We start from the raw sequence: 19,154 nt of genomic DNA on the forward strand, positions 1-19,154 counted from the left end.
GCAGTTTTATTGATTTTTCAGGCATGGTATTTCTTTTGATTTCTATATGTTAAGGTTAGTCAACATTTTTGTTATTTAGGAAAAAATGGATAATAACATGATATCTCTTGATGTGAGGGGAGAAAGTTAGAAAATTTTCCAACTGTTGATGCTGGACAACAGACCGCAAGAATGGAGAATTGAGGTGGTAAAATAACGTTCCAACTGTTTCTTTAGGGTTTTATGGAGGATGAAGGTCGGCAAAGGACAACGAAGTATATTTCATACATTTTTGCAGAGGAGAGTGATTTAAACCGTCAGTTTGAGAGAGAGAAGGCCAGGAGTGAGCAGTTAGCTACAGTTACTTTGGCTCTAGTGCCAGAAGATTCCCCGCCTGTGGAAGATGTGTCTCCTGGAGAAGATGACACTTTGGTCTCAGAGTCTGACAATGAAGAAGAAGGGAAGGATGGCAAGAAGAGAGGAAAAGGTCAGAAGACCAACTCTGATTCTCTGTTGAAATTAAGTTTCCAAGATGATACCCATCAGTCAACAGCAGCTAAAGGTAGATCATGAATCTGACATTTGGAAAGAACCTTGCATTTTTCTTATGGATCCTGTTATTAAAGAAAAAAATCATACGCTATTAGCTTCCACTGAAGTTTTTGATCGTATATTTATTTTTACAGTTATTTGATTATTTCCATGCTTTTTTGATGTTCTCTTTCCACCAAAAGTGTCATATTTTGGAATACTGTAGGTGTGGTTATCTCTGGAGATTCTTAGGGCTGAAGCGTGCTCTGGTGTTTGTGTGCGCCAGAGAATGTTTCTATCACCAATCACAGGGAAAATAAGTCTGCTCCTCCTTATCCCTGCATCATTTCTCCCCTTTTCCCTATGCAGATGAAATGGGCTCACACCCCTTGCTCCTGGGATAGTCAGTTATTTTTTGGGTGGCTTGAAGAGCTGAAATGATTCTGCAGCGGGTCAGGCAAATTCCTAAAGCGTTGCAAGGAAGGAGGCAGGAGTCTGTGGCTAAAAAAGAGCACAGTGGGGAGCCCGTGGTAGCTAGCAGGCAGGGTGGCTTAACCTGCTGAGACAAACAGCATCCTTGGGTAAATTTTGTATCTGCCTTGGATGTTCTATGATGAACTGACAAAGAATCTGTCACGGTTTCTGTTTTTCATAATATCTCACAGCTCAGGCCGTGCCCATCAGAGAGCACCATCTTGGTAGAGCTCGAGCTTTTAAAAAAGTCCTTGAAGAATTCAGAAGGGATTTGAACACGCTTTGTCTTTCTTGAAACACTGAAATATTTCTTGAAATGTTTTATTTCTTCTTTAAAAGGTGGGCTGTGCCTCTCATTAAAATGCATCATTTCATGCCATTGGAGATGTAAATGTCATCTTAGGTGTGGCAAATAGCACAGGAGCTGACAGACCAGCCGCTTAATTGAAACAAAAAAATTCTTCACCTTTTAGCAGTGGTTTTTTTCAGTTGGAAATGTCTGGTATCAAGCCTTAGAGTCTGTGTAAAATATCTTTGTTTATATACTGGTGCAAACCTTCCAGCAGGGTGGATTTACGTAGAGTAATACTGACTTCTCGTCTGAAGCCAGAGAAGATGGTAACTAACTGCTTTCAAACAGCAATAGGTTTGGGATGAGTTAACCCACAGCCTTACTCATCTAAGCATATTGTAACAAAAATGTCTTGTCTCCTAAAGCTAATTGCTTCATCTTTTTCTTTAGTTATTTGGAGCATCTTCATGTGAAAGCTAATAGCCTTTTGGGGATGTTTTAAAAGCACATCTTTGGTTTATTTATTTATTTTAACTATTTGAATGCTCCTACAACTGCTCTGATAAGCTCCAAGGGAAGAGATGAGAACAGATCTCCATTTCGTATGTAGATTATCTTTGCAGTAATACTAAATCCTTATTCTCGTTCTGCTTTGAATTGGAAAAGTCAGGTTTCTGGCAGAACTTGAGAATCTTTTTGACAGAAACTCTCCTTTCTTCAGGCAGCAGTTTCTGGATAAGCTAATCCGGCCCTTCAAGGTCTTCTAAGTCTGCCTAGGAAGAGGCTTCTGCTTGGAGAGAATTATTTGATGACAGGGAGTTCACTTTTTTAAAAATCTTTACTTTTGGAGACTGAATGCAGTCATTCAGAATCAAACTACTGCTTCCAGCAGGGTAGAAGAATACATGAAAAATGTATAAGAATGGTTTTAAGTGCAGTTACCTGGGTGTATGGGGGAGGAAGGCCTTTTATAGGGGGAGAAGCTGAACATTTACAGGAAACTGAGAGCAGAACAATTACAAGGCTGTTTGCTCTTAAACCAGGCTCAAAGCCAACAGCTGTGAAGTCTCAGGGAAAGAAGCTGCCCTCCCCTCAAATTCTTGAAGAGCCCGAGGAGCTCCCAGACAGCCTTTCGGGGGAGAGTACTACTTTGGAAACTCTAAAGCAGGATTCCAATCTTCCCACCTGTGCTCAGTGCACTGATGAAGATGGGGATGTGGCTGTGGTGGAGGAGGTCAGACTTGAGGACCCTAAGGTAAGATCACATGTCTTAATATTTTCTTGTTTGTATGGCTGTCTGAGCTAAGTTATGAACTTTTACAGCAAAACTCCAAGCTATAGTTTTTGTATTAATTGATGGGATTGTTTTGTTTTGTTTTTTTAATTTAATTTCAAAGTACAGTTCTATTTTGGCTGCATTGTATAAGTACAGATTATTCCAGGAGATAGGAAGGTAGACGTCTGAAATACAGTTCTGGGTTACTTCCCTGGTGCTCTCCAAATTCCCTGTGTTGACTTAATGTGTGCCATCACTTAATGGCTGTCTGTGCACACAAGTGCTGCATATCATCTCGTCAGTCTGCTCTAAACCAGGAGGAATAAATGGGCTTCAACATGAAAGTTGTGTAGCCTCACTGCTGCAGGGCTGAACCTGGGAGAAGCAGCCTTTCTGAAAGAGGTTATGTTGGCTTGGACTCAGCGTGATGTTAAGGCAGTTAACGGCTCTCTAGGCCAAAACTCTCAACTCCAAATGGCTCAGAATGTGGGATGGACAGAGAAAGTGCATAAAACTCTGCATTTAACTACATGGATATCATAGTTTCTGCCTTGGTTCCCTGCCTGTGAAGGGGAGATGAAATATAATCCCCATCTGACTAGTTTGTTACAAATAAATGCATCGAAACTGTGAATTCCTCAGATGCTACTGTGTGAGGAACCAGTGTTGGGCTGAAGACATTGAATAGTATGTGTAAAATTTTTGTTTTGTCCGTACTGTGCGCTAGCAGATGGGTGGCCAAAAGAAGGAAAAGCGTTCCAAAGCTACAGCAGTGGAGAGATCTCATGAAACATACAGGCTGCTGAAGCGCCGAAATCTCATCGTGGAAGCTGTTCGGAACCTCCGGCTAATTGAAAGCTTGTTCACGTGAGTCCATCTAAAAAGAGTGTACTAGGAGCCTGATGCATTTTGGTAGCAGAAGCACTACTTTAGCAAGCAATCTGTATGCTTGTGCCATTGGTGTCTTTTCTTATCCCTGATGGCACTATATGCGATAATGTTGGAAAGGATGGCACGAGGAAGGTGTGGGGTGTTGAAGTTATACAGAATCTTAAAAATTGATCAGCTGTTTGGAAGTTCTCTGCAGATAATTACACAAGTGAGTTTTTATACAGCATATGTCCCATAAATAGAAATCAGAGAACTTTTTTCACCGTTCACAGTATGGCAGTGCTTGGGGCCACATAGTAAGATACAGTGCTTCCCTGCTTGAGGATTCTTTCCTCTGTATAAGTTTTATTTCCACATCGTTTCAAAAATTGTTCATGTGTTGTTCTGTCACGGACTGTAGAGACTCTATGTCTTTATGTCAGTCGTCATTGGTCACCAGGATTCTAGCAGGGTGCCGGAAGTTTGCTTTTTTTGCAGTTTTATGTGGTATCATTACATGTCTTCTCCTGATGCCTTGTCTGGACTAAAGATACTTCCCGAATGTTATAATGTCTTTTAGCCTTTTAAGATTCACCTCCAAAGAGAAATGGAAATTCTGGTGCTCTCCTGGAGTCCCAGCTTCCAAATTGGCAGGACTGTGTGGTCGCAAATAGGATTGCACCATCCATCTTCTGTGTCAGCACATAAGATCCTGGCATGTCAATGCACATAGGGCTGCCTGCTATAGGAATTTAGTATGAAATCATGTCCTTATTTTCCTCTGGTTTGAGAATTTTGAAGCCTTCTGTCACTTAGTTCAGTTGCAGTGTTGTAAAATTAGAGCCTAGTCTTCTGGCACCTGCTTTATCACTGATTCATGTAGTCACATCTAAGTGCAGGCCCAGAAGATATTTCAGGTCTCAGCTGTCCCCTTCAGTGCTGCCACAGGTAGCTCACAGATTCCCTCAGCACTACTGAAAATTCTGCCCCTCCAGAGACTCTGCCAAGGAAATTTGCTGGTGTTGCCACTGCAATTATGTTAGTTACCGGGAGTGGTAGTCTTTTGAAAAAGTTGGAAGTCCACATGTACATTCACTTATTGCCTCATTCCCTTAATACCCTCCCCTTTTTCAGAATTGACTCTCCAGGCATGAAAGTGTCAGGGTTTGAGGTATTTGTGAAAAAGTGCATGAAAACAGGCATTAGGAGAGTAGGGTCTGAGTGCACTCCTGCAAACTGCTACAAGGGAAGAAGCGAGCTGGCTTCAAGTGATGGGATGTGTGTATCTGTATTGTGAGTGCATCTGTAGTTTCTGAGCTCTGAACGCCACTAAGTAAACTCCTTCTGCCCCAAGCTGAACTAAGCTCACAAGTGGAAATATAAACTGCTTATCGTAGAATCATAACATGGTTTAGTTTGGAAGGGACCTTAAAGACCATCTAGTTCCAACCCCCTTGCCATGGGCAGGACTCTTTTAATCACCACTTAAAAAAAGCCGTAGGTTTTTCTGACCTTAGGGAGGCTGGATTCATAATTGCGCTGTAGCCATACACAGAGAAATCTGGCATTGAGCATTCACTGCCATCGGAACAGCAGTCCTCATGGAAAAAGGATATGCTTGATTACAAAGAAAACACACCTGAAATGTAAGGCTAAGTTACCAGTTATCTACAGCAAAAGGCAAAAGTGACCAGTAATTGCTAGAAGGAGGGAAATACCCATTCACCCCACATCCTCTAACGAACTGCTTAAGCCCTGCCATGCTCCAAACTGCCTAAAATGCAAGGTGTTTTTTCCATCTTTTAGGCTTCAGAAAATGGTCATGGATCAAGAGAAGCAAGAAGGTGTCTCCACTAAATGCTGCAAGAAGTCGATTGTACGGCTGGTACAGAAGCTTGCGCGAGAAGGACTCCTCAGAGTCTATCGTACTACAGTCATTCAAGATGGGATTAGTAAAAAGGTGACTGCACAAACTCTGGCAGCAGAAGCAGCTTTTCTCACAACTTTCTGATCTATCAAAATGTTTCAGGCCGTTTTAATGAAATATATGGATGACTTTACTTTTTGTAGCAGAACCCACAGTCAAGCTGCCCAGAAGCTACATGTCCCAAACAAAGCTACTGTGAAAACCAGATTAGTGCTTTCAATTATTGTGCTGCAGATAATTGTGTGACCGAGGAATAGTCCAGAGATCAAAGTCTCTGAACTTCCTTTCTGAGAGCTGCTGCTGCCTATGAGTTATGCAATTCATGGTTCTCTCCCTGCGCTGTTGGGCTGCAACACAGTTCTATTTAATCCCCTTTTGAAAGCCAGGAGTGTATGAGAAATCGTAAGTTAGTGTCTGAGTTGAAATTTCTAGAATGCGATCTATTTTTTAAAAAACAAAAATCCACTGTTTTTGAGGTTTATGGAAGTAAAATGTCTGTGGTTGTAAAGCTGAGACTTGTCATTGCAAGTCTAGTGTGAAATGTTCATAAGCAGGGAGAGAATCTATTGAAAATACCCTGCTGCACAATTACTGTAAAGCACATAAGAAATCTTACTATCTGAATTGTGTGTGTACATTCAGCAACAATATGTATTAGTTTGGCCTTATGAGGTATGGCTTCTCATTTATCCCTTTCAGCCTAATATTTGCAAGTTGAAGTGTCTGTTCCCCAAATATTTCAGATTTTAAAAACCCAAAAACCTGAGGTTTGTAGAAATGAAATTAACTCTTTATTGGTACAGCGACCATACGGTCTGGCCTGTTGCTTACTACAAACTAGCAATGGGAGTTTTGATCCAGAAATGTTAATATTCTGTAAATTAGTAAACCTCCATAGGTTTTAACCATTGTCCTACCATTAATTAACTGTCTATTAATATCTGATAATTTATGCATCTGATTAAGAGCCATTGTCTCCATAAATACTTCTTGTTTGTTTTCTGCTGCTCTGAACAGGTAGAGTTTGTTGTGCATCCTTCAGTGAGTCCTAATGATCCCCTTGTAAAAAGCGCCATTGAGCAGGTGCGTTTCCGAATCTCCAATTCGAGCACAGCAAACAGGCAAGTTGCAATGATGGTTTGTATGGTTGGTGGGGAACTTGGCTTATCCAGCACACGCAAAAAATATGCAGAGGAAATAAACACAAAGTAAACAAAAGAAAAATTAGCTGCCTCTTTAACAGTAGAGAAATCAAAGCACAAAGATGAAGCAAGATGCTGAATATCTCTCAAAGTCAGGAAGAAAGGAACTGAACTCTGATCGGCTGGACTTTAAGCTTTAGCTTCAAGGTCTTGACTTCTCCATGCTCCTTTTGCTTCGCGTTTCAGAGAGGCTGTCCTCACATGGTGTCACACCCCCAGCTAGTCTTCTAGAACAGCCCCGTTTAAAGAGCTTCCCCTGTTCATGGAGAATGAGGCTTACCCATGGCCAACACTAAAATGCTTAATTTTCAGCCTTTGGTTAGTAGCATATTTAGGCCCAGGTTAGGCCTGTAATCCTGGTGCCGCATTTGAAGGAAATGTAGGGTTCGCCATAGCTACAGAGAGAGAGAGATGGGAATTAGGGAGAAATTCCCACTCTCTTTTTTTTGAGATTTAAGCACTTTCTTGTGTATGTGAGGTATGGGCAGATAAATCATCAGAGGGAGACTTCTAATTGAAGTATAGGCATAGACTTCTTAATTCACAAAAGATTTGAACTTCAATTTTTGGCAAACTTGCAAGCCTTAGGTAACTTTTACACAAGACTGCTTCACCTTTTACCTTTTAAAACATCAATAAAGGTATCAGTGCCGAGCTGGCACTGATACCCGGCTGTTTGAGGGCTTTCTTAAGAGGAGGAGAATCTGAGGGTGTTCCACGTTGAAATTGTGCTTCTCAACACCTTAGTCATAAGTGTAGGCTGAGATTGTCACCCAAGCGCAAGTCTGCTGGGCAGCAGAAAACATCAGATTCATGGCTTTGGAGACAAAGCATAAAAAAGAAACACGATCAGGTAGCCTCATAAGGAGAACATTTCTCTAGGATGGGATTTTGGTTCCTTCTTTAGGGACTATTTATGCATTCTCAAATGAAAATCACAAGCTTCCATTTGCACCTTCTGCCTGAAAAGATTAATTAAAGAAAAGGAATTTCATATCAGTAGAGAATAGAGTTGTGTGTGTTGAATTCCATTGCCCAGCTTATCTTTTCAAATAAGCCCATAAAAGGACCTTTTGTTTTCTATCAAAATATTCAGTATCATTTAGTAGGAGGAAGTGTTCAAGGTCATCCTCCTTTCACAAAGACGAGAGTTGCATTTCTTAGTTACCAGCCCTAGTGATGCCATCTCTGTTCAACTTGGATAAAATATGAGCGTCTGCTTAATTTTTACCAAAATGCTGTTTGGTTTTAATACAGGATTAAAGTTCCCCAGACACCAACATCCCAGGACCACGCTGAGGAAGAAAACCTGGGGCAAGAGGCAGTTCCCGATTCAGGAGAAACGCAAGAAAGCTCATGTAAAGCTGATAATAATAGTCGGGCAAGAAAAACTGATGAAAAAATGGGCATAACTCAGCTGAAAAACTACCACCCTGTTACAGGTACAGCTAACTGTGTTTTCTGCCATCTTTCGCTTTCCCATTTATTATTAATAATCGCTTTCAGATGTTGGGCTCATTTAAGGCGCAAGTGGGTTTTTTTTCTTCTTTTACGAAGAAAAATTTGGTTTACATTAGAGCAGCCTCACTATCCAATGTCTTCTTAGCTGCTTATTTTTTTACAATTGTGAACTGGAGTATTTGCATTCACTACTACTTTTTTACCACTTGCCACACTATTTGCAACTTCTATTTACTTCCAGCCATCTTTCCTTACAGTTTTCTTCACATCACTTTTGCAGAGGTGAATATTTCTCCTGTTCTAATCCTGTTTTTATTTCTGTTTGGTTAATCTTCCCTCCCAGTGCCAGGACTTGGGCGTTCTCTTGGCTTTCTTCCCAAAATGCCCCGTTTGAGAATGGTTCACATGTTCCTCTGGTACTTAATTTATGGACACCCTTTAAATGGAACACACCAAAAAGGAGGTAGTGATGGCGAGAAGAAAGGCAGCAAACAAGGGCAGGATGGGACTGCAGCTGTGCTTGAAGCACAACCAGACGGGACCTTAGAAATTATGACAACTATGGTGAATCCTGAGATTTCCGCGCAGGAGAGTGAAGCAGAGTTGTCTAATCATACAGGTAAGAAGTGGCACCTCCTGACTTTGCCATGGTTCAACACTGGAAAAAAAGATAAGTCTACTTCAAAAAAGACTGAAAATCAATGGTTTAGATTATTTTCAGGTCACTTTAGATTTTCAGATTTCCACGCTATGACCTGCTAAATGTGTTCTGCTTGAACACTCGCAGTAAAACTGTTAGTATAACTGTTAGGTTTGTCCTGTCTGAGTCTAAGCCGGTGTTCTTGTCCCTAGTGTATGTGGATGATGTGTCCTGGATGCGCTATGTCCCTCCCCTCCCGGTTCACAGAGAGTTTGGATTTGGATGGGCTCTTGTTAGTGACATTCTTCTCTGCTTGCCTCTCTCAATCTTTGTTCAGATAGTGCAAGTCAGCTACAAGGTACAGTGCACTTTTTGTTTTACATTTGCTTTACTTTAAAGTCTGATGATATCAACTGTACAGTAACAAATATCCTCTCGGTCTATTTTAACAAAACTAGCCATCAGAGAGTAGGTATTTTAGTTTTTTTACGGAAAAGTTAGTTGCTTTTAGTGTCACAATGAAAAAAAATTTATAGCTCTGTAATACTGCAAATTCTTAGGCTTATATTTTGCAAAGAGCTTTTTATAATCTCACTGAATCTTCTGCCTCGTTGATTAACAGGAATAATGTTTAAGGATTTTACAAAAGCAGTAACATTTGCTTAGAAAATATTTCAGTAGACAGTTCTGGTAGCAATGCTTGATACGTTAAAGGATAGTTACATTTTGCATTTTGATTAACTTTGAAAATAATTCTAGGTGGATGGTCTGGAAGATTTTTTAAATGATCCCCTAAAAAAGCACACTCTGATCAGATTTCTTCCGAGGTCAGTCCGACAGCAGCTTCTCTACAAAAGGTAAGCAGACGAGTCAAAGTAAATGGCTCTAGGGAGGAAACAACAGCGGTGGACTGTTTTCTCAGTTATTTCCTGTTTGTGTCAAAGAGAACTTTGCTACTTAAGACAAGGATCATCAATCTTCTAAGGACAGTGTGCCAAATTGTATTTTTCTCTCCCAAATAGAAGGTAATAAGAAACTAATAAACAATATTCATGCATGCTGTCAGGCAGCGTTTGAGAGCTGGAAGGTTCTGTCCTTCATAACTCATGAGCAGGATGTTACTTCTGTATAAAACACACTCCTGACTGTGGCTAAATTCAGAATTTAATGGAGTCTAAATGTTGCTGTCTTTCATAAATCTTTCAGAAGATGCCGCGTTTCCCAGTTCCTGCTGCTCATACATGCCATTCAATTTCTACTCCTGCTCTCAGTGGCATGTCTGCCATTCTTTGCCATTCCTTTTGAGATTTTGATCCTTTTGCCATTCAAGTTGAGATTGGACTGAAGATAGGAAGGGAAAGCAACATTGAAGTGATCTGAATATGTGGAATCAACAGCACCACGTTAGTTTCCCCAGAAAGTCAATGCTAAATGGTGTGGATTTGGATGGTTGGAGGCTTATACAGCATTTTGCAAACCTGCAAATGTGTCGTTGGTGAATGAATAGTGAACAACATCAGCTGTCAAGACCTGTGGTCAGCTCAGGTTTGCAGTTCCTAACCTATTACTTGCTGAATCTTAGTAACAAGGAAGCTGGATTCATGGTATTTGCTGAAATCTGTAGGCCCCATCTGATGGGTTTATGCAGAACAGTATGCCATGTAACCAAGTTGTCTCTTTGCTCCCCCAATTCACTAAAACTTCTAACTCGGCCAAATTGCATCAGTGTTTCTAGGCTTCTCAAAATGATCTTTCTGAGCCCCAGAGAAAACTCCTGCCAAAGTAAAATTCCCATCGAACTGCACAGCAAAACTTAGACCTTAGTGAAGTTACATATGAGCAAAGCTAATTTTTTTTTTTACAAACTCTCTCTCAGAAACTAGATCTTGCGGAAGTTTCCCGCAACTTCCAGAATTTTGCCATGTAAGTAGATATGCAGCATGGGAAATGTTGCACTTTTTGCTCTGCCAAAGCTCTAAGCAACTGAAAGCAGTTTCTTGGAGCGGTATTTCTAAACAACCTTAACTACAAGGACCGTTGCCCAGTTCTTTATACGTACAAGTGTGAAGGCGTATCAGCTCATATTTAACAGTCATGTTTTCTTACTCATGTCTTCTTTTCATTACATAAAATTGTCTGCAGATCTGCTGGTGTTCTGACCTTGTTTAATTCATTCTTACATATGGTATTTCTGGCTAATTTTGTTCTTTGCCAGCAAAATTTTAATTAGTATTTGGCTAAAATATTGCGTGTGTGATTTGAGGAAAGGAAATTTGGAGCTTTGGGATATTATATATTTTCCATAGGCTGACAAAGCAAACAAAAATACCACTTCAGAAATTTTAAAACTCTGTAGTTCAAAAAAGCAGTGATTTCCTGAAGCTTCAGGTCACTGCATGGAAATGGGATGTTTTCTGCTATCATTTTTACTGTTTTCATGAGTGCTAATTGTAATACTCCTAATATTGCTGCAGGAGGTACATCTTTTCAGTGGTAGAAAACCTTCAAAGATTATGTTATATGGGACTGATACAGTTTGGCCCAACAGAGAAGTTTCAAGACAAAGACCAGGTAATTTTTTAAAACATTTAGCCATTCTTTTTCTTCCTTTTTTTTTCTCTGTCCAGTGAAATAAATGCAAGATTTAGGGTTTGTAACTACCTTAAATATTTAAGTAAAATCCTGATGTTTCAGATGTATACGCAAACCTCCAGATTCAAGTGACATATTGAAAGTTGTGCAGAGAATTTCTACCTCTTTCTGGAGTGTATAATGCTGAACATTGCACACAGTAATGATCTAGGAGGTTCCAAGCTGGCAGCACTTTATGAAAAACGAGCCTGCCACATTCTTTTCCATCAAGGCGTTAGGCACTGGATGTCTGACACAGAATAAAGTCACTGATCAGGGGAAAATAGTGACATTCTTACACATCTTTTTATAAATTGAGAGCACATGCAAAGAAGGCAGTTCCAACATATACTTTATGAGGATAAGAAAGATAATTAGTCCCCAAAATACATCTATCCAAATCCTGAATGAGAGCTTGTAGGAAATGGTCGCTCTCTGTGGAAACTTGAAATATCCTGTGCACAAGCAGGGAAAAGAAACTGTTCTAAATCTAGAAATGAAATTTCTGGATCGCTGGCAAAGGAAGTTTGGGAATACAATGCAATGGGGGTGGGGATGGGTGTGCCTTCTATCAGTGCTGGCTCAAAACAGCAAAGACTGAAAGAAATGCCGAGCAGGCCTAAGCTAGATTGAGTTGCGTCCTGTAAATCAGGCAATTTCAATGATTTTTACCTAACAGCCAGAAACGTACTGTATTTGACAGGTCTTTGTGTATATGAAGAGAAACGCTGTGATTGTTGATACCACTATCTGTGACCCGCACTATAACCTGGCTCAAAGTAGCCGCCCGTTTGAGAGACGCCTGTACGTCCTGAACACCATACAGGATGTGGAAAACTTCTGGTTTGATTTGCAGTGTGTCTGCCTTAATACACCTTTGGGTATGGTATAAACGTACATTCTTATCACCTTTACTGTTTATTCTCTTCATACCACAATTCCTCCTCCTCTCCTAAAGCTTCAGGCAGGCTCTCTTTGGTCACTTCCACTGTTTTGTTCTGTTGGCTGGTTGTGCATCAAAAAAAGCTAGAAGTTCTCTCTGTATAATTCGATGAAGTTGAGATCCAGTTGAAATTTTCAGAGCATTGTTAAAGGAAAAACATTGCTGTCCTGTTAAAAGCATCAAATTTGATAATAGCCCTGTTTAGATTTGAATTCAGTCGTGAAAAAGCCTTTTTGAAAATAATTAGTCTGTTTTCACCATAGCTCTCTACCGGTTTAAACAGAGGTCCCTTTTCCTTAGAAAGGTGTTGCTAGAACTTCTAATAGAGGGCCCGAGTAAGATGAGGGAAGTTAAGGGATTTTAGCCCCACCCCAGGTTTTTGGAGTTTATTTTTGTGCTTGGTCCTTTTACAGTTTAAAATAGGATCTACAGATACAACAAGTATACTTTATTAAAAATAAAATTGGAGGCAAGAGATTTCTCCTGAAACCCTAGACCAACGCTATTCAGTATGTCTGTAATTTAGTCAGGTAAAAGGATCTATCTGTAATTTTCTCTTACTTTTGCATTCAAGCAGTTATGTACAAAAGGCTCCTTACACATTTGTCAACTGGTAGTGTGTTTGTGACTGTTGCAGCTTTTGCAGGCTGGTCAGACCAGGATTGCTCCTAGCCCCCAAAATATGGGAATGATATTGTTTCACCCGTTTGCATGTTTATGGAAGCTTTGGTGTGTTCCAGTTAAGTATTTTCCATGTTGAGCCTTGAGGGGAAAATCGTTCTGTCCTGGATTTAAATTTATATCGAGCCTCTAGATCTGATACTTGCCTGAGATCTGGTCCTGCCCTGTTGTCTTTGTAGCGTGGGCAGCCAAAAAGCAGTAGTAAGCCAGAAATTGGGGGCTTTCCCTACCTTTGAGTTCTGTTACTATAAAGCCATCACGCGACTCCTCTGCTATACCCTACCTCCGTAAGAAGGTAGCATGTTTTACTAAGAAGTGGTAAAAATATTTGTCCTGTTCGGGAGCAGTAGTTTGCCATAGCAGGGCAGATTGAAAATGAGTTGAAGTCTTTCTTTCTCATGCTGATAGTCACAACCATTTGTATGTCTAGGAGTTGTCCGCTGCCCTCGTTCAAAGAAAAGTAGCCTTCAAGGGGAGGAGACTGCACTAGATGTCGAAATGGAGCAGGAGTCAGCAGTGGATAAACACAATCTGGAACGAAAGTGTGCGATGTTGGAATATACCACGTATGTCGTCATCATCTTTCTTTTGTTGCTTGAATCGAGTGGGCAAAAAGAACTGTTCTGTTTTTGAGGATGTTACTCAATAGCAAATGCAGTTAAGACTCTGGCATTTCAGTTGTTTGTTGTGGGGTTGCGGGTTTTTTTTTTTTGTCATTCAGAGGCTATCTGATTATAAAGATGTGTAGTTATGTATCATGTTTACAAGTAACTTGTCTACCAAGCAAGTTTTCATGCTAGAGGAATGGGTAAAACAGATTCAGATTTTTCTTCCAAAATAGCACAGATAAGTGTTTGCAAGAGTCTTGAGAACAGCAAAGCTGAGAGGGAAGGAGTAATTCCGAAGTACACTTAATGCAAGTGAAAAATTTAAAGATTCTCTGTTCCTGTGCTTTATATCATGGTATCTCAAGTACCCTGTAGCTTCAGTAGCTCCCCAGTGTCACATTCTGAAATCTGTCCTTCAGTGTTGCAATTTGCCGCGTATCGTTTACAGATAATTTCTAATATGGTGTTGGCGTCCACTGGTGAAATCTGGCCGTGCTTTCTGGGGCACTTCATCTTCTGCCTAATCACAAGCAGAATCCTTGCGAGGCTTGTGTACCTGCAGCCTGGGGCAGCCACGCAGAATGCCAGCTCTACTGATTTAGATTGACTGTTGTGCACCGGGGTTTAGTTTTGTCCATATTCTATTCTGGTTAGATAAACAGTCTGTTTAAAAGTATTTTCAGTTAGTTCAGTGCTACAGGTAGATACATCAAGTTATCTTAAAAAAAAAGGAGTTGGGGGAACCTAATTCCACTGATCTTTGCTGATAGAAAAAAAATTCTGTTCAACTTTTGCATAAGGTCTCCATTGTGTGTAAGAAATCTTTTAATTTGGCTATCTGGGCTTGACTTGCAGTTAGGCTGAAGAGGACTGCAACATCTTTAAGGTTAAGAAACAGGTTTTGGATTTAATTGATGGTCTAATGTTATAATGAAAGAGTTGTCTATTGAAAGCTTGACTGAAATAATTTTTTCATGGTAGCTTTGCAAAAGTCTTTTTGTAAGGTGAGACAGGATTTCAAAAATACTCTTTGGTGTTATTACTGCGCTGTCAGAGCTCTCGGATCTGCTGCATATGCAAAGCTCATTCATAGTTTGAATTTTTTTATTATTGTATTTTTTTAGGAAGTAAGTTTGTCTCCACGATTTCTTGCAAAGTGTCGTATTTATAAAGATGAAAAAACATCTTTTTTTTTTATTTTATTTTATTCTATACTGTAACACCACAGTTACAATTAAGTAGCTTATTCGTGAAGGGTACCAGTTTGTCCATTACATGGTATTCATTGTTAGTTTCATCCTCGTTCCAGGGAGAGAATTGCAGTGCATTGTTTTTCTGGCTTGCACATGTATTTAAACAAGTTTTAACGTATTTGTTAGAAAACTGGAGAGACCAGTACTTGACAGTCAGTGTGACTGATTGCCTTTAGTTCCTGTGGAAGATTTCCCCCAGTCCTGAGAAAGCTTTTCACCTGCGCAGGTATTTTCTCTAGTCCTGTGGCAGGAATAGTGCTGAGAACAGGGTTTAACACGGCCATTGGAACTTAGTTAACAATAAGGAAGTTGCTGTGAGTGTAATCCTTAAACTGAAAGCTCAGTCTTTAAACTTAATGGAAAAACATTGTTGTTGTGCTGCTTCTGGAAGAGGGTTATGGGAATGGCCTCTGCTTTCCCAGCCCTATTTAAATTGGGAGGGCAAGGGGGAGTTCTGCATATTGCACACACATCACTTAAGAGCGGCTGAGAAGGCGCTCTCTACAAAATAATTACTATATATTTTGTTACTCGTTCTCTTAGAGGCAGCCGAGAGGTGGTTGATGATGGCACTATCCCTGGAGATGGGTTAGGAGCCGCAGGTCTGGATTCCAGCTTTTACGGGCATCTAAAACGCAACTGGATCTGGACAAGCTACATCATCAATAAGACTAGGAAGGTGGGTCTTTTAAAATTTATATACTGTAATGACTTTTCCAAACTTTAAGATTCTTAAGGTTGAGATACCGGTAACAAAATCTTGCTGCTTGCATGCTTTCTCAGCCATGTGTCTCAGTAAGGCTTTCCATTGCTGGAGAGAAATGAATGCCAAATGTGGTAAATCTTGGTGCGGAAGTGAATGAAAGGGCTGGACATAAATGTTATCTGAACGGAATTTGACAGTACATTCAAGCAAAGGAGAAATACTTTCTTAAGCAAGCAATTTAGATTACTTAGTGGTACCTCTTGCCTTACTGAAACATCCAGAACAAGGAAATATACACAGAAAAAAAAATGACTAGGAAGCTCAACATAAGCAAATCAGAATGTCCTGTCTCTGATGGCTGACAACAAAAGATTTGTAGGGAAGGTTGTAAGAGCAAGGGAGTTGTATAGGGATATTTTCTCAGAATATTCTCCCAGCTTTCTGCAAGTTTGGCTCAAGGCCATTATAAACCTGGGGGTGATGTTTCAAAGCGGTTAATAGCTTTTTCTTCTAGCGTTAATATTTCTGATTGTTTTTTTGCACACATGTAAATCTTTAGTATCCACAACCTCATGTAGCAAAGTGTTTCAGAGTAATATTATGTGTCACCACTTCCTTTTGATGGTTTAAGCTCCCTAATAATTGTAGTATGAAGGGAAGCTGTGAAAAATACCATTCTCCTTTACCCTTCTGTTTCACTTGATTCTGTAAACATTTCTCATGTTTCCTATTATCATCTCTTTTTTTTTTTAAAGACTGGCATCTACTTAACTTTTCCCAGCATGGATCCTGTTCTGCCTTTAATCATTCTCGTTGCCTTTCTTTTAAGCTGTTCTAGTTCTACTATATCCATTTTAAGGTGGAAACAGAATCACGTAGTGCTTTCAGGCTGTGGCCAACCATGCATTTTTACAGCTGCGTTATCTTTCTTTCCTTTCCTAAGAATTCCTTACATTTGCTTTGCTTTTTGACGATTGCCAAGTATTGAACAGGAACTTTCACAGGACTGGCTGTAATTACCCTGCACTAACTAGTGGTCAAATTCGTGTACATGTAAAACTAGAGTTGCTTGTTTCTTCCCTCAGGCAGGATCATTTCGCTCTTGATTTCATCTGCTGTTCTGTCATCTAGTTGTTCAGCATTATCAGGACCTCCAGCAATTCTTCAGTCTCAGCTTTCCTCTCCACATCTGTGACCATCTTCTGTCACCGATGAATTCCCCACAAGAGAAATGGGTTTTGCTGAGAATGGCAAAGCTCCTAATATGTTGCAGTCAGTTCTGGCGCAGATTTAAGGTGGATAGAATATGGCGTAGGAGGCATTTACTCAGTATTTGTGTTTGCGTTTTGGTTTTTGCTTTTTAGATGTTCCTTTGGAATGTAAAATGCTTTGAAAAAATACCATTTTACAGAAAATTCTGCTCAGCCTCTGTAGCAATGAAAGAATTGAGCGTTTCTTTTCAGTGATGACTTTTTTTAAACTTGAGATTTGCAGAAGTTCTAACCTTCATGATCTAGCGGTCATTACAGTATGATTTAAGAAAAGCTCTAGAGCCATGCAAATATGTGGTAATAATAAGACAAATGAATTCTTCATTGTAGCCCAAGATCTTTCCCTTTATACTGAAATTTTTTTTCTGACACTACTCAATGGATATAATGTACCGTGTTGTTAAAACCAGTGCACTCCTTTTGCATATCACCTTTTTTAAAGCTGTGTTGTCTTAGGAAAGTACAGTTTCTGAAAACGGACTGACAGTGAGACTCCAAACCTTCTTAACAAAACACCCCCTGCCGCTCAGCACCGGAGGTAAGATGGTGATGCTGTTGGTGGCGTCTGTAACTGTATTATAGCTGTTACTGTTGTTGTCAAACCCAGTGCGGAGGATGTGGGTTATTCCTGTCTCCTTACACTAATCTAGGATGCTTCTGGGACAGTAAAATAGGTAAATAATTTCCTTCCCTGTTTCTGGAACAATAATTTTTTTATCCAGTATTGATGACATGAGTTGTTCCTGTCTCCTTACAGTGATTCAGGGTGCTTCTGGGGCAGTAAAATAGATGTGGAAATAATTTCCTCTAGAACAATAATTTTTATTCTTTGTAATTTCTGATGTGCATCTTGCAGAAAGTCTAGAGGGAGCGATGTTTTGTATGACTAGGCACCGTTAAAATTGCATAGCCTAACATTTAAGCTGAGGAGGAGGAAATGCTTCAGGTTGAATATAAAACTTCAGCTCAGTTCCCTTGCATTTGTGCACTGTGCGCTAGACTTAGTAATTACTTGATGGGTCCTCATTTAAGTGGGATTTTATTCTGTGAGCTGCTGAGAAGTGGCATGAAATGACATGACTAACAAAGGGCAAATCTGAGAGGGCATCTGTCGTAATATACTGAAACTTTGGCATTTGCTCTTTATACCTTAATATTGTAGAATGTAATTGCTATAAAGCTCTGCTACTGTAAATATCTGTCATTTTAGGTAACAAAATTAATATTTTGGGAGAAGCAAAGGTAGGATCTGAGTCACTTGTCCAGAAAGAGGAATGTATTGAAATAAGTACAGAACCAACCCAGGATCGAACCAAACGAGTGAGAGGTGGAAAAAGCCAAAAGAGGAAGAGGCTTAGGAAAGACATTGGAAAGAAGACAAAGAAGAAAAAGAAAGGTAAGCAAGTAACACATCAGGAAAAAGCCGCATTCTTTTTCACGCATAGGCCTACTGTAAGGTGGTTTAGGAAAGCTGATGTGACTGTCACATAGTGTGGGAAATGGAAACTCACTGGGCATCTCTTTGGGTGGCCTCTGTCAGTGAAGAGCTGCAGATGTCCCAGGCTGTGATGCTAGCTCTGCAGAAAAACAGCAGCGTGCTCTAACTGCTGCCTGTGCACGAATCACAATTGCACTACTACAAACTACAAACTAATTGTGTCTGTGCCAGATCAGCTCCTGGCAATTCACCGCCAACTTTTGGTAGCTGGCTTAAAGATTCTTCATGGTATGATGCTCCAGGTAGTCAGTTTGCTAACTAAAGTGCTTGTTCCCTCATTCCTGAGAGAGGTATTAATGCATTTTACTTTCTGAACTGCTACTTCTTCGTCGCTTTTGTCTTTAATTTTTACAAACTCCAGTTGGTGCTGATACTGCCTGTGATAGGAGTTTGAATTAATCAGAATATGTAGTGCTGAGATAACTGTCTTTTTTTCTTTTTTTCCTGGATTTGTTAGAAGAGGATTCTGTAGAAAAAAGCAAAAGACTCCGCTACCATGATGAAGCTGACCAGAGTGCGCTGCAGAGAATGACACGTCTGCGTGTCACCTGGACAGTGCAAGAAGACAGTCTGCTCATGCTGTGCCGAATTGCTAGTCATGTGTTAAACGCAAAGGTATTAATAGACCCATTAAATAGAGGTCCTATATACTGAACACATATTTCATCAGTCCTAGGAATTCATCCTGCTTCTAACCATCGTTTGTGTATATAAAAGCTGAAGTTTAACTCCAAAAACGTTTGTTCTTCACACAGGTGAAAGGGCCCTTTGTTCCGTGGCAAGTAGTTCGGGATATCATGCATGCCAGCTTTGAGGAGTCCCTCGATAAAACTTCTCATTCCGTTGGACGAAGAGCTCGTTATATTGTCAGAAATCCACAGACCTATCTTAATTATAAGTAAGAAGGTTTC

General features: G+C 40.1%; 1 protein-coding gene across 5 annotated transcripts in view; it reads left to right on the forward strand.

Moving 5' to 3' along the window:
• The window catches only part of GTF3C1 (general transcription factor IIIC subunit 1), a 44,753-nt gene that overhangs the window by 9,521 nt on the left and 16,078 nt on the right, over positions 1-19,154 (forward strand). For 4 of the 5 annotated variants that reach the window (XR_012588600.1, XM_074596736.1, XM_074596738.1 and 1 more), the window contains 17 exons: positions 217-541; positions 2,320-2,531; positions 3,280-3,419; positions 5,229-5,382; positions 6,367-6,470; positions 7,809-7,993; positions 8,356-8,631; positions 8,865-9,010; positions 9,412-9,509; positions 11,127-11,223; positions 11,987-12,164; positions 13,338-13,473; positions 15,312-15,447; positions 17,202-17,283; positions 17,956-18,141; positions 18,701-18,858; positions 18,999-19,141. Coding sequence is in view for 4 of the 5 variants with exons in the window: in XM_074596736.1 (XP_074452837.1) it covers positions 217-541; positions 2,320-2,531; positions 3,280-3,419; positions 5,229-5,382; positions 6,367-6,470; positions 7,809-7,993; positions 8,356-8,631; positions 8,865-9,010; positions 9,412-9,509; positions 11,127-11,223; positions 11,987-12,164; positions 13,338-13,473; positions 15,312-15,447; positions 17,202-17,283; positions 17,956-18,141; positions 18,701-18,858; positions 18,999-19,141 (2,756 nt within the window). In the remaining variant the exon portion in view is untranslated. The remainder of the gene's footprint in view (positions 1-216; positions 542-2,319; positions 2,532-3,279; positions 3,420-5,228; positions 5,383-6,366; positions 6,471-7,808; positions 7,994-8,355; positions 8,632-8,864; positions 9,011-9,411; positions 9,510-11,126; positions 11,224-11,986; positions 12,165-13,337; positions 13,474-15,311; positions 15,448-17,201; positions 17,284-17,955; positions 18,142-18,700; positions 18,859-18,998; positions 19,142-19,154) is intronic. The other variant, XM_074596737.1, reaches the window with a different exon arrangement.

This window comes from Larus michahellis, chromosome 8 (assembly GCF_964199755.1).
Source record: "Larus michahellis chromosome 8, bLarMic1.1, whole genome shotgun sequence".
NCBI lineage: Eukaryota > Metazoa > Chordata > Aves > Charadriiformes > Laridae > Larus > Larus michahellis.